General features: G+C 45.7%; 1 protein-coding gene across 1 annotated transcript in view; it reads left to right on the top strand.

The window, feature by feature from the left end:
- The first annotated feature begins 11,568 nt into the window (after positions 1 to 11,568).
- SLC25A33 (solute carrier family 25 member 33) overlaps positions 11,569 to 15,855 on the top strand; it is a 34,399-nt gene continuing 30,112 nt past the window's right edge. The window contains exon 1 of the mRNA XM_073316755.1: positions 11,569 to 11,671. Within this exon, the coding sequence (XP_073172856.1) occupies positions 11,622 to 11,671 (50 nt within the window). The 5' untranslated portion in view covers positions 11,569 to 11,621. The remainder of the gene's footprint in view (positions 11,672 to 15,855) is intronic.

Genomic DNA, 15,855 nt, shown 5'->3' with positions numbered 1-15,855 from the left:
TGGAATAGTAGTCATGACTGGACTACAGGTATTGAAGGGTATGTGCTGTTTAGGAAAGACCGAAATAAAGGTAAAGGTGGTGGAGTAGCACTGTATATCAATAATGAGATAGAATGTAAAGAAATAAGAAGCGATGAAATGGATATGACTGAGTCTGTCTGGGCAATAATTAAATTGGGGAAGAAAGCTATTAGAGCCTCCCCTGGGATAGTGCTTGGGGTGTGCTATAGACCGCCGGGATCTAATTTGGATATGGATAGAGCCCTTTTTAATGTTTTTAATAAAGTAAATACTAATGGAAACTGTGTGATCATGGGAGACTTTAACTTCCCAGATATAGACTGGAGGATGAGTGCTAGTAATAATAATAGGGCTCAGATTTTCCTAGATGCGATAGCTGATGGATTCCTTCAACAAGTAGTTGCTGAACCGACTAGAGGGGATGCCATTTTAGATTTGGTCTTGGCGAGTAATGAGGATCTCATAGAGGAAATGGTTGTAGGGGATAATCTTGGCTTAAGTGATCATGAGCTAATTCAGTTCAAACTGAATGGAAGGATTAACAAAAATAAATCTGCAACTAGGGTTTTTGATTTCAAAAGGGCTGACTTTCAAAAATTAAGGAAATTAGTTAGGGAAGTGGATTGGACTGAAGAACTTATGGGTTTAAAGGTAGAGGAGGCCTGGGATTATTTTAAATTAAAGCTGCAGAAGCTATCGGAAGCCTGCATCCCAAGAAAGGGGAAAAAATTCATAGGCAGGAGTTGTAGACCAAGCTGGATGAGCAAGCATCTTAGAGAGGTAATTAAGAAAAAGCAGAAAGCATATAGGGAGTGGAAGAAGGGAGGGATCAGTAAGGAAAGCTACCTTATTGAGGTCAGAATATGTAGGGATAAAGTGAGACAGGCTAAAAGTCAAGTAGAGTTGGACCTTGCAAAGGGAATTAAAACCAATAGTAAAAGGTTCTATAGTCATATAAATAGGAAGAAAACAAAGAAAGAAGAAGTGGGACCGCTAAAAACTGAGGATGGAGTGGAGGTCAAGGATAATCTAGGCATGGCCCAATATCTAAACAAATACTTTGCCTCAGTCTTTAATAAGACTAAAGAGGATCTTAGGGATAATGGTAGCATGATAAATGGGAATGAGGATATGGAGGTAGACATCACCATATCTGAGGTAGAAGCGAAACTCAAACAGCTTAATGGGGCTAAATCGGGGGGCCCAGATAATCTTCATCCAAGAATATTAAAAGAATTGGCACAAGAAATTGCAAGCCCATTAGCAAGAATTTTTAATGAATCTGTAAATTCAGGGGTTGTACCATATGATTGGAGAATTGCTAACATAGTTCCTATTTTTAAGAAAGGGAAAAAAAGTGATCCAAGTAATTATAGGCCTGTTAGTTTGACATCTGTAGTATGCAAGGTCTTGGAAAAAATTTTGAAGGAGAAGGTAGTTAAGGACATTGAAGTCAATGGTAAATGGGACAAAATACAACATGGTTTTACAAAAGGTAGATCGTGCCAAACCAACCTGATTTCCTTCTTTGAGAGAGTAACAGATTTTTTAGATAAAGGAAATGCAGTGGATCTAATTTAGATTTTAGTAAGGCGTTTGATACTGTGCCACATGGGGAATTATTAGTTAAATTGGATAAGATGGGCATCAATAGGAAAATTGAAAGGTGGATAGGGAATTGGTTAAAGGGGAGACTACAACGGGTCCTACTGAAAGGTGAACTGTCAAGTTGGAGGGAGGTTACCAGTGGAGTTCCTCAAGGATCGGTTTTGGGACCAATCTTATTTAATCTTTTTATTACTGACCTGGGCACAAAAAGTGGGAGTGTGCTAATAAAGTTTGCAGATGATACAAAGCTGGGAGGTATTGCTAATTTAGAGAAGGACAGGGATACCCTACAGGAGGATCTGGATGACCTTGTAAACTGGAGTAATAGGAATAGGATGAAATTTAATAGTGAGAAGTGTAAGGTCATGCATTTAGGGATTAATAACAAGAATTTTAGTTATAAGCTAGGGACGCATCAACTAGAAGTAACGGAGGAGGAAAAGGACCTTGGAGTATTGGTTGATCATAGGTTGACTATGAGCTGCCAATGTGATATGGCTGTGAAAAAAGCTAATGTCGTCTTGGGATGCATCAGGAGAGGTATTTCCAGTAGGGATAAGGAGGTTTTAGTACCGTTATATAAGGCACTGGTGAGACCTCACCTGGAATACTGTGTGCAGTTCTGGTCTCCCATGTTTAAGAAGGATGAATTCAAACTGGAACAGGTACAGAGAAGGGCTACTAGGATGATCCGAGGAATGGAAAACTTGTCTTATGAAAGGAGACTCAGGGAGCTTGGCTTGTTTAGCCTAACTAAAAGAAGGTTGAGGGGAGATATGATTGCTCTCTATAAATATATCAGAGGGATAAATACCAGAGAGGGAGAGGAATTATTTAAACTCAGTACCAATGTGGACACAAGAACAAACGGATATAAACTGGCCACTAGGAAATTTAGATTAGAAATTAGACGAAGGTTTCTAACCATCAGAGGAGTGAAGTTTTGGAATAGCCTTCCGAGGGAAGTAGTGGGGGCAAAAGATCTATCTTGCTTTAAGATTAAACTCGATAAGTTTATGGAGGAGATGGTATGATGGGATAACATGGTTTTGGTAATTAAATATTCATGGTAAATAGGCCCAATGGCCTGTGATGGGTTTTTAGATGGGGTAAGATCCAAGTTACCCGGGAAAGAATTTTCTGTAGTATCTGGCTGATGAATCTTGCCCATATGCTCAGGGTTTAGCTGATCGCCATATTTGGGGTTGGGAAGGAATTTTCCTCCAGGGCAGATTGGAAGGCCCTGGAGGTTTTTCGCCTTCCTCTGTAGCATGGGGCATGGGTCACTTGCTGGAGGATTCTCTGCTCCTTGAGGTCTTCAAACTACAATTTGAGGACTTCAATAGCACAGATATAGGTGTGAGGTCTTTTTTAGGAGTGGTGGGTGAAGTTCTGTGGCCTGCATTGTGCAGGAGGTCAGACTAGATGATCATAATGGTCCCTTCTGACCTAAATATCTATGAATCTATGAATCTATGTGAGCGTCGGCCCTGACCCGCTACAGCATCGCAGCCGTAGTGCTGGAGCTGCACCACTGCCGTGGTTTAAGTGCAAACACGGCCACGCTGCCGCTTACGTCGGCAACATGTATGTCCCTCAGGGCTGTGAAGAAACCACTCCCCGGAGTGACACGTTTCGGTAGTGTGGACAGCGCTGTGGGCGCGAGAGCTTGGCACTTGGCGGGGCTGGCAGAGGCTTCTCACCCGGCTCCTCATCCCTGTAGCTCCGAGGCGGCGGAGGCAGGGGCTGTTCCCACCACAAGCACCGGGTGCCACAGTCCATGGGAGCTGCGTGGGCAGGGCCTGCAGGTGCGGGCAACGCAGAGACCCCTCCCCCGCCCAGAGGAGCTGCAGGGGGGCCATGCCAGTGGGAGCCGGGGAGCACCCCCCACCCCGAGGTAAGTGCCTCCCGCACTCCCCCAACCCCCTAGCCCTGAGCCCCCTCCCACACACCCAAACTACTGCTGCTGGCCCAGGGGCTGCCTGAGCTCTTCAACCTAGCAGACAAAAGTGTAACAAAACCCAATGGCTGGAAGTTGAAGCCAGACAAATTCAGATTAGAAATAAGGTGCAAATTTTTAACTAAGAGGATAATTAAACCTTGGACCAATTTACCAAGGGTTGTGGTGGATTCTCCATCACTGGACATTTTAAAATTAAGATCAGATGTTTTTCTAAAAGAACTGCTGTAGTTCAAGCCCAGCTATTGGACTAGAAGCAGGAATTAATTCATGGAAATCCTATGGCTTGTGTTATGGAGGTCAAACTAGATGATCACAATGGTCCCTGCTAGGCTTAAAATCCATGAATGTGTTGAAGACATCTCACGCAAGCCACCAAACGAGGTAGTTAAAATCTAAAGCATTTTTCCAAAATAACTTCTGACTTTTGTGAGCATCATCAGCATTGTCAGTGCAGAGAGATACAAAATGGCCTAACATGACTGCTCTTTGGAGTTTGAGGGGCAGGGACAGGGCTACAAATTTGGAACCCCATCATACTGAACTGATCCACACTCTGGATCCAGATAATGGTTCTGAGTTCACTACTTGAACCTTTTTGTGCAGTGGGCTGAATCCTGAAATTTGGGGAAGTTCAGATCCAGATCTCAAACACACAAGTTTGGAAGCGTTCAGAGCCAGCGGTTTGGTTTGTCCCATGAGGGCGACCTGAAGTTCAACTCTGGATTCAGGCTGCAGGGGCATTAGTTCAGAGCTATTGTCAGGAATAATAGAAAACCCATGTTTATGGAAAATGTGCAGAGTGAGGGTCTTTCTGTGGACTTTAATATTTTCCCCAGGATTAAAACATCTATGTATAAAGCCAGACATTCCTAGCTCAGTATCACCAACCCTAAATGTTCAAAAATCATGAGTCAGTCTCACCAAAAATCATAAGATTATGTAAAAATAATCGATTTGGGGTTCTTTTTATTTGCCTTCTGCGTTTTGAGCCTTTAGGGTGCACTGGGGTCACATTTTGAAGCTTTCTCCACAGCCACAAGGGCAAGAAACTTACTTTTTCTTTAAGAATGAAGGCTGAAAGCATCACATCTCCACTTGACTCCAGGAGCTGGGGCTTTAAGGAAAACAATAATTATCATGTGACTCATGACAAAATCATGAGAGTTGGCAACACTGCAGTAGCCCTTCTGGTTGTGAAGTAAACCCGCAGCATATAAACTGATGGCATATTGTGTCTGCGGGGAGCTGGGTGTAAACCATTGCACTAACATAAGGACAAAGTTCCTCCGTTGAATTCAGTAGGATGTAAACTTTGGAGCTTAATATCATGTGTCCCTGAAATATAAACACTGTTAAACACTGTTGATATTCCTCTCAGAAACATCCAGCTAACTCACGTGGCCAGAATGCAGCTGTCTGAGCTTTCCCCAGGCACATCAAAGGATGGGGATAAAGCTGCCTGGTTTGAATAGGTAAACAGAACTGTTGACTCTTCCTTGAATTATTGAAATTGCTGAGATGCTTCCCCTTGTTCTTAAAATGTACATAGATGCAATAAGTCATCTTTGCAACATGAGACTCTGATATCTCTGAAGTCCTCTGGGGACCTGGAAGGGTTCGGAAGGGGCCCACTTAGTGGAGTTCCACCCCAGGACAAGTGGCAACTACAGTTTTGTCAGGAAAAAAAAGAGTGGAGATTTTTGTGGTTTTTATGTAAGATTTGGGCCAGTGCTGGCAATTCACAATAACACGCTAATACATATTGCCAGTGATTCTTTGTCTGATAATGACACATGATACTAAACTGTAAGGACCAAGCAGACTAGGAAACACCTCCCAGGTAGGGCTGTCATTCGCTCAGGATATTCCTGATTGTGTCGGGGCGCTCCTGCATTGGCTGTGTCAACGCTAAACTTTTTGGGGCGAACTACAAATCATCTAGTTTGACCTGCATCGCCACCTGTGTCTCTCCACCCGCAGGAGCGATGATAGGGATTCTAGTGTAGACAGGGCCCTGGAATTTTCCCCACTGTGTTTTCTAACCCCCCCTGTCCAGAGCCTAAGGCCTGTCTGCATTAGGCAATCCCATCATTGCTACCACCGATGTAGCTGTACATCTACAGGACAGTGCAACTTGGGTGAGTTAGTGAACACAAGGCCGTATTTCCAGCAGCATTCGTATTAGCCCTGCATGGATCCCAAAATATGTCACTGTGATGAAGTGGTTTTCACTGCACTATGCTGGTGGTTTGGATGCAATATCGTCGCAGCTCATTAGGTTTGCCCCAGGAGATAAGAGTAGCTGGATTTGTGCTGTTGGACAAATTCACCAAGATGGCAACCCTGCTTCCCCTGCAGGAATTCAATACACTGCAATTAGACACCCAGGCTGGCCCATGTCAGCTCACTCAGACTCACAGGGCTCAGGATAAGGGGCAGTTTAATTATGGTGTAGATGTTCAGGACTCGGGCTTGGGACCCTCCTCCCTCAGACCCTGGGAAAGTCCAAAGCTTTAGCACCATTCAGGAGTCTACCCCTATGATTCTATAGTGAAAACAGAGCCATCCTTTAACCATGTTAGGTGACTACTGTTGTAACCAGGTTCTGCAATGGAACCACTAGTACAGAGAGGGCCTCAGTCTTGGGACATGTCTACATGAGCACTTACTGTGTGGCAAGCTGGGGTGTAAATCTACAATGCTCCAGTGTGCCACACACTACGTGTCTATGTGGACCCTGTAGCAATCTGCACTAGGGAACCTATAGTGCACACCAGCAGGGTCCACATAGACCCTCTTTGTGGCACGCTGGAGTGCTGTAGATGTACACTCCAGCTTGGTGGGGGCACAGTAAGTGCTTGCATTGATATGCCCTAGGTCTCAGGCTAATGCACTTTTTAAAAATCTTGGGTTGGCTGCAGATACAGAGCAAGTGGGGGAGGGCAGGACAGAGACTTTGGACCCAGAAAAAGTGGCCCTCGTAAATTGCAGACTGGAGGATGCTGCCCAAAAATCAGACCAGAAAGTGCAAGAACAGTAGAGCAGGGCCAGATCATCTGAGCCAAGGTAAGATAATGAACGTGAGTGGGCGAGGAAAGGATGTCACATTACCTTTGACATTAAACTGCTAGATAGCATCATTCTCAACAGGGCTTCTGTGGAGCTCCCCTTCATTTTGGGAATCGGAACCTAAGTCATCTTTCCTTGTTATCCATCTATCTATCACAAACACGTTTCTACTAGCTGCAGTGTCTTTGCCTATATATAACATAATATCCTGGTGAAACATTTTTCCTGGAGTGTCTGTATTGCCTCTTCTCCTTCCCTCTCCACGTTGGTCCCTCATTTAAACTACACTACTTCCAAAATTATCCCTGTGCAAGGCTTGTCCCATGACTGACAGCTGCCTGTCGGGAACCATGTGAGAGAGGGCATGATTTTCTGGGACTGCAGTTGGTGGCTTGAAACACATGAAACTGAGATCCCTGCTGCTGAATGGTATTAGAATGCCAGCAAAGTGTGTCACAGGTTGGAACTGGAATGGGACCTTTTATAACACAGACATATAGTACGGGCATTTCAAGGATGACTTTTAAACTTCCCCACCTACACCTTTCCATTCTGCAAAAAACATTTACAGTCAGCTACTCCCTGAATAACATATACATAGTCCTCTTCATAGCACTTGAGTATAGTTGAATTGGTACACAGGCTTACTGTGCTGCATAGATTAGGTTTATAATTGCTAACCATGTATGGATTCTTATTTCTTATGATGACATGGACTGAACCAAAGTGAAAATATAAAAGTACTGGTAAAATCTGATGGCACTTTTTGGTAGTAGTTGGATTTTGTCCCCTATGTGCATAGCCAAAATTTATTCCTGTGTTCAACTTATTTGCCTGCCTCTGCCCCAGAGGTGGCTGCATTCCAATGGGTTGTATGTAGTGTGTCTGATCCTTTGTAATGAAAGACCCTAATTATTATTCTAGTAAGAAAATCAATGTATCATATGGGCGTTCCAGAGAAAACATGCAGTTACTGGCCTGAGAAATACTTTAATCTTTAAACCACAACATTCCTGTGGGTGAGTGGTTTGAAATATTTTTGGCAGTGAAAGGGTAAAATGAACTAGAGGCAGAATTGTCTGGTGGGTAGATCAGATAACTGGGCTACAAGAGAACTGGATTTTATTCCTGATTCTTCCACTGACTCAGCATGCAAACTTGGGCAAATTGCTGACTCTCAGTTCGTCAGTTTCCACATCTGCAAATTAGGGATATACCTAGCATTTTGAAGAGTAGCAGCAGTGTTAGTCTGTATTCGCAAAAAGAAAAGGAGGACTTGTGGCACCTTAGAGACAAACCAATTTATCTGAGCGTAAGCTTTCGTGAGCTACAGCTCACTTCATTGGATGCATTCAGTGGAAAATACAGTGAGGAGATTTACGTACACACAGAACATGAAAAAATGGGTGTTATCACTCTCCTTATAGTGTGTATGATAACACCCATTTTTTCATGTTCCGTGTGTATATAAATCTCCTCACTGTATTTTCCACTGAATGCATCCGATGAAGTGAGCTGTAGCTCATGAAAGCTTACGCTCAAATTGGTTAGTCTCTAAGGTGCCACAAGTACTCCTTTTCTTTTCACCTAGCATTTTGAAGAGTTTGCAGTTAGGGTGCCATTTCCTTTGGTTGATGGTAGACATTCACAAGTGGTCAATTTGTTCCATAATCTAGGAGTACTCTTGGATTCCTTGCGGATGCCAAGATCTCACATAACAGAATCTGCGAGTAATGCTTTCTGTCATATCCATCTGGCTAAGAGACTCTGTCCCATCTTGGCGGATGATGATTTGGCCTCAGTTATTCATGCCTTCATCACTTCTCAACTGGACTACAGCAATGTGATAAATTTTCAGGGCATGAAACCTTCAGCACTTGGGAAACTCCAGCTAATACAGAATGCTGCAGTGTTTCTTCTCATCAGCACAGTCTGCTGTGAGCACCTCAGACCAGTCCTCTGCTCTCTGCACTGGCTTCCCCATTCAATTTCAAATCAGTTTCAAAGTCTTCTCAGTCCTCTTCAAAGTGCTTCATGGCCTGGGCCTAGGACATCTAAAAGATCACCTAACATTCTGGAAGGAAGACCATGGTTCACAACTCAACTACTCTCTACAATAAGGGTAAAGCTTGTCTGTGCAGGAGACAGAACTTTCTCAGGGGCCAGTCTGAGACTGTGGAATGAACTCCCCCACAAGAACCAAAGACCATCAAAAACCTTATTGCCTTCCACTGCAAGGCACATTTCTGGGAACTGCCTTAGCCAACATAAACACATAGCAACAGGCATGTTTAAAAATAAGAACAGTAAAAAAACCTACAAAAACAAGACACTCCACTGCACGTGCTTCTCCCCCTGGGGACAGGATGAGACAACAAACAACCCATGACAGATGTGTAGTCACGTTGCTTTATGCACTAGTGAAAAGAGCTCAGACACTACAGTGATAAGCGTGGTATAAGAACTTTCATAGAACAGAACAGGATACCTTGGAATAGAATACCTTGGAAGCTGCTTTGAAGTCCGTGGAAGAAAAGTGCAACATAAATGATCATTAAAGTGATTCAGACACAAGATCCTAGCTCCAGCTTTAAGGGTCAGGTTATAAAAAGGCACAATGTAGATGCTTAAAGGAAGATGTGGGTGCAGGAGGTTAATAGCACTGCTGGCTTGTACCCCCTGAGAGTCTCAGTCCAGATGCTACATTGATAAGCACTTTAAAAATACCTGTTATAATAATAATCCACAGACTCCCGGTATATTTGTGAAATAGTTCTGTGTTCAATGACAGTATTAGAAAGCATGCTGACTCTATAAAGAAGTAAATGTGTGATGCAGGCGGAGTTGTTAGCTGTTGATGTGAGCTGATATCTGAGCCAGGTGCCCTGTGTTTGACATCTGTCTAGAAATGCCTGTGTTTTTGGCAAGTCTCTGCTTCTCCAACTGTATCTGGCAGGATACAGAGGATGATCTGATTATTAATTACCGTTTACATATGCCCAAGATACTTAAGCACACACCTAGCTTGAACCAAGTGAATAGTCCCATTACTTTGCTGAATCAAGGCCATAGCTCCACATGGCTCACAGTAGGTATCATAGCAGGCAAGGGCCCAGCCCTGAGTAGCTTACATTCTGATTTATACAGGTAACACAGTCAATAAAGACATTAAGGATCCAGATCAAGTACCTGTGTGTTTGTTCTGGAGAGGTTAAGAGGATAAAGGGAGAAGTTTTTAAAGGATCATATTTTGTTTTGCATGCCCACAGTGTGAGTTACAATCATTTGAATAGCCATGTTTTTTGGGGTGCGACAGCGTGGCCAACTCTTGTGATTTTGTTTGGTATTTTTCTTAAAGCCGCAACTCCAGAAGTCAAGAGATTGTGAGAAAGTCAGTGTACTTTTTTTTTTTTTTTTTAAGTTGAAAGCCTCTAGCCCTCATGCCTGTGGTGAAAAGCTGGCAAATGTGACCCTTGGGCCCTTTAAAGATTCAAAAACCAGACTGGAAATAGAACATGAAATGTGTTACCTTTAAGCCAAACTCATGATTTTTTAATTTGGGGAAATTTGGGCTGCCAATACCAAGTAGAGGGTTTCAATCCTGCCAGGTCAGGCAAGTGAATGACCATAGAAAACACCTGGATAGAGCATGATGGGAATGGGATGTCAGCTGACAGTTTAGTTGAGAGATTTGAAGGATAGGCGAGGGAGATATTAGATGTGCAAAATATGCTGACATTACACTCAGGGAAAAGATGCAGCGTTTAGTTTATTTTGTCTGAAATGTGTCAGTAGCAAAATACCTTTAGGACAAATCGTGCCACTGCTTTCATCCCCCCCCACCAACTTCAGAAGTATAATGCACTCAGCTCTAATACCCAGGAACTCCAATCAGCAAGGCAATCACAAGGGAGGATCAGATAAGATTTTCTTATCTCAGGAAGGCTCTGAATTTATGGCCTGGAACTCTCCTATCAGACACTATCATTATGCCTCTGATCTCAAATCTCCACCCATCTCAAGGCCTAAATATCTGCAACCTGGTCACCACATTGTAGCATCAATCTGCTTGAAAGACTGCAGACAACACTTTGCACAGTTGCAAACAGTTGCTCTATTGCACCCTAGGTTCCAGCTGTCCCAACAGCCTGCCCCATTGAACCTCACAATCCTGTTATACGAACTGATTTGGCTGTGTCCTTAATGTAATCAAGCCCCACTGCAAGAGCTGCCTCCTTGGTGTACACACAGCCTCCGTGCACTGCCTACCTGCTTGCTGAAACCCCATTCCCACTGCACAGTCTTCTTGCTGCATATCTAATTCCAGTGCAGCCCTACCTGATTGCCCCTGCAGCCCTACCTTTGCTGTACTTCCCAGCCCCAATGTGCCAGCCCTAAACCCATACCCTTGCATACCCCTTCCAATCTCACTGCACCAGCCCCAAGTCTTCACCCCCATCCAATGCACCCCCATTGCACCAGCCTCTGGGCTGCACCCCCCATCTCCCTACACTCCCATCCCATTGCACCCCCAATCGCCCTGCACCCCTATCCCATTGCACCCCCTATCCCATTGCGCCCCCAATCGCCCTGCACCCCATCCCATTGCACCCCCAATCCCATTGCACCCCATCCCACTGCACCCCCAATCTCCCTGCACCCCCATACCATTGCACCCCCCAAGCTCCCTGCACCCCCCCATCCCGCAATGCTCCAGGCTCGCCTCCTCCGCATTGTAGCACCAGAGCTTTCGTTTCCCCCTATGACGTCAGTGCCAGCGCCCCCGCCCCGCCCCCGAAAGTCCCGCCCCCGAAAGTCCCTGGTTGGTGGGTTCACATCCCGCTGGCTTCACGTGATTTCCGAGGCTCCGCCCCCACCAGGCCCTGGTCCCAGGCCCGGTCGGCGCAGGCGCAGTGAGGAGGCAGTCGCGGAGCCGGTAGCAGGAGCCGGCGGCGGAGCCATGGCGGGAGCCCCGCAGGAGAACACGCTGCTCCACCTCTTCGCGGGGGGGTGAGTGCCCGGGCCCGGCCTCCCCGGGGCTCCTCCCTCCCCCATTTCTCCCTGGGGTGTCCTGGGACCAGCCCCCTTCCCCACTCCTCCTTCCCCCCCATTCCTCCCTGGGGTGTCCTGGGACCAGCCCCCCTCCCTGCCCCCCATTCCTCCCTGGGGTGTCCTGGGACCAGCCCCCCTCCCTGCCCCCCATTCCTCCCTGGGGTGTCCTGGGACCAGCCCCCCTCCCTGCCCCCCATTCCTCCCTGGGGTGTCCTGGGACCAGCCCCCCTCCCTGCCCCCCATTCCTCCCTGGGGTGTCCTGGGACCAGCCCCCTTCCCCCCTCCTCCTTCCCCCCATTCCTCCCTGGGGTGTCCTGGGACCAGCCCCCCTCCTCCTTCCCCCTTCACCTGTTCCCCTCTCTCCTCCTTCCCCCCATTCCTTCCTGGTGTCTCCCTTGGGTGTCCTGGATCAGCCTCTCTCCTCCTCCCCCCCCATTCCTTCTTTCCTTCCTTCCTTCTCCCTCAGGTGTCCTGGCTCAGGTCCCCCCACGTCCCCAGCTTCCTCCCCCCCCATTCTTTTCTTCCTTCCCTTCGGGTGCCCTGGATCAGCCCCCTCTTCCCTTCCCCCTTCACCTGCTCTCCTCTCTTCTTCCCCCCCTATTCCTTCCTTGCATCTCCCTCGGGTGTCCTGGCTCAGCACTCGTTCCCCCTTCACCAGCTGATATCTCCCTTCTCCTTCTTTCCTGTCCCCCCTTAATTTTTCCTGCCTCATCTTCCCTTCCTCTCCTGTTGATATCTCTAGATATTCTCTTAAAAGGCTTCGGTTATAAAGAGATTTTGTATGGGGAGGGTGAGACTTGAATAGTCTCACACGTGGGATGGGGGGAAGGGAAAGTATCGCCGCCACCCTCCTCCCCCCCATGTCCACCCAAATGTGCCTCAGTTCAGAGAGAAATACGACTGAGGAGCGGGGGGAAGTGGTACGGGCAGGGATGGGGTTAATGAGGTTCACATGACACACACACACAGTAGAACATGCCTTTCTGCAGCAGCCAAGGCTGGGGTTAGGGCAGACTGGCTCATTCTCCTTCCTGTCTTTTAAAGACCTGGCTGTGTGGACGTGGAAGGCACAATCCATGACCCAAAACGTTCATGCTCTAGTGCAGGCACACAGGATATACCTGCTGACAGCATAGGCCAAAGTGGCAGTGATATCTGGAAGTGCTCTGGATCACAGTGCATGCCTGCTGCTACCGTTGCAGTTCTGGTTTGCACTGAGTTTTGCATTATAACCTGTTTTCAGCTGCTCATAACCTCACTGGAAACTTTCCCTTTGGGCTGCAATTCCTCATCCTTTTATACATATTTTTTGATATTGATATTGCAAACATTTGATGCTACGGTATTGTTGCTTTCTCTGTCTCCTGGAATCAGATGTTGGGTTGTTATTGATCTGCTGTTTTTTTCCCTTTCAGTCTTTTAAATCTTTCCTTGTCTCATCCACCTCCTTCCCCTGTATTCTTGTTGTTTGTGCCATTGCAATAAGGCTGTGTAAGGTGGTGCTGCTGCCTCCCTGCAGTGGAACTGTATTGCATCTTAGCAAAATAAAACATCTTTTCCAAATATTGCATTATTAGGGGCAAGCAAGTCTAAAGCCTTATGACTGAGAAGGAAATGGGGGTGTTTTTGGTGCAGTATTGATGGTGTTAGCAATTGAGAAGGTACTAGGGAGGTTCTTAGAGCCCTGGTCAGCCTTTGGTATGGACTTTGTGGGCATTTGATACTGGGGCCACTTGGCTGGAAACATGACTGCACTGGAGTGCCACATCCCAGGGATACCCTGAGCAGCAATTGCCATTAATCTGCAAAGCCAGAAAGAGCCATGGAGTAGCAACATAGCAATCTGTGTTCATTCCTCCGGAGGCTGAATGGTTTAGTGCTTCTTCCCCCTCCCACACCTCAGTGACAAAAAGTGTTTCTCTCCCTTGAGAACGTCCCCATAAAAGTGAAGTTTGGACTCTGTGTAAATGTCACTACCTTCCTGGAAGGGTCAGTGTAATAATCTATTCTTTCTAGACCCTGCGCTTGTGGTGCATATTGACTAGTCCTGGTAGAGGAAAGGAGCATTCTGAGGACCTGTATTATGCATTCATGCTGTAAGGCTCGTGCAGCCTGCGGCAGGCAAAGGGAAAAGAGCAGTTTGTGATGGAGTCACTAGGTCCACATCTGCAGTATAGAAGAGACCATGTCCTGAAAAAGTGCAGAGGACTTACGTGGCAGGGCAAGAATTTCCTTTTAATACTATGATTGAACGCCTGGAATCCTCAGGTTTCTTTCATATACAGGTGCAGGGATGTCCCGGTGGGGAGGATTTTGTTTTTCTTGATCTTAGCAGTGTGTGATCTATGAGGATGACTTGGGAAGGGTAATGGCAGTTGATAGTTGTGGTTGACCACATGCTGGAATTCAGTCTTGTCCAAAGCGAATTTCAATAGCTTTAAGGCTTTGTGTTTTGTTTCTTGATTACATAAGAGCACAGTTCAGAGGCTTTTGCTTGAGACATGAGACTTAAAAAAGCAGTATCTACCCAGTTGTATGTTTCTGTACTGACCTGCTAGGTATTAACACTAAAGCCTTTTTGTGTGTGTACTAATCAGAATTATGAAAGTGTGTTGTTTTTCCCATTGTCTTCATAATAAAAACCAATGGATTCTGTGCCAGGGCTGGCAAATTATGACTGGTTTGCAAGGCAGCTCTTAGGCAGTAAAGATAGAAGTCAAAGGTTTTGTCTACACTGCCACTTTACAGTGCTGCAACTTTCTTGCTTGGGTGTGAAAAAACACCCCCCTGAGCGCTACAAGTTTCAGTGCTGTAAAGTGCAGTGTAGACAGTGCACCAGTGCTGGGAGCTAGTCCCCTCATGGAGGTGGTGGGTTTTTTAACAGCGCTGGGAGAGCTTTCTCCCAGTGCTGGTGCCATGACTATGTTGCTAGTGAAGACCTACCCTAACTTAGTGGGTCTTGGGACCGGACTGAGGGCTAGTCTACACTGGCAATGCTAAAGTGCTGCTGTGGTCTTGTGTACCTTGTGTGGTCGCAGCGCTGGGAGAGAGCTCTCCCAGCCCTCTAAAAAAACTCACCTCAATGAGGGGTGTAGCTCCCAGTGCTGGGGCACTGTTTACACTGGCGCTTTACAGCACTCTGCTCGGGGGTGTTTTTTTCACACCCCTGAGCAAGAAAGTTGCAGCGCTGTTAATTGCCAGTGTAGACAAGCCCTTAGGAAAAGTGAGTTGTGTTTGCTATGATATCCAAGTGTGTGTAATTACAAAATCATATATAACTGTGACATTTTGCTGCATTTGTTAAATGAATGACTTGAGGCTAAATCCTGCCCTTATGTGTGCCTCCTGTTGAAGTCAATGCAGGACGTCATACAAAGGCAGAGCTCAGCCCGTGGTCTTTAGGCAACTTGCCTGAGCATCAATTAACTGAATTTGGGGTGGGGGTGGGGGTGGGAATGTTTGCAGAGCGTATTTAGAACTTCTTGCATAGGCTGCGATTAAAAAGTAAGGCCTTGAAACTGCATAACCTAATGTTTCAAAAGATGCCAGAAGACTGTGGAGACTGAAGTCCTCTATTTAGCAACAGACCAATGTTCTGAGAGGTAAGCAAGGCTCCACTATTAACTAGATTAAGACCAGCGATCAATTTCATATAGTCTACTGAAGTCCTGTCAGTTGGCAAGTACTTTGGAAGAAGGTTTTGTAGTGCAGACAGATGAACTATCCAAAAAGATGGGCTTATAATGGAAATTGACCAAGCTTCATGTAATTACTTAGTGCTAGCATTGCAGGATTTTTCTCTAAGAATGTCAACCATAAAATGAGAGAGACGCACCATATTTTTAAATGTTATTGCAAGAAGTTATTCAGGAGGAGAAAAGAGAGTGTAGCCTTTTCATCATTTAGTCACTTTTAGAATATCTAGGATCCTACATGTAGTATACTGAACTTTCACATAAAAATAGGAAAGAAGTTTACAACTCTTTAAAAGGTGGAGCACAGAACTCTCTGTGAAGGTTATTTACTCAGAAATGCCAGGAACCATTACAGCTTTTTATACTCTGTTTTTCAAGTTAGCAGTACTGATTCATCCAGTAAATTAAACCCCACAAAGCTGTTTTCTGAAGGCACTACCTCTTCTC

Source organism: Lepidochelys kempii, chromosome 18, assembly GCF_965140285.1.
Source record: "Lepidochelys kempii isolate rLepKem1 chromosome 18, rLepKem1.hap1, whole genome shotgun sequence".
NCBI classification, from domain to species: Eukaryota; Metazoa; Chordata; order Testudines; family Cheloniidae; genus Lepidochelys; species Lepidochelys kempii.
The sequence above is the reverse complement of the archived record's forward strand: the minus strand, read 5'-3'. Positions and strand labels throughout refer to the sequence as shown.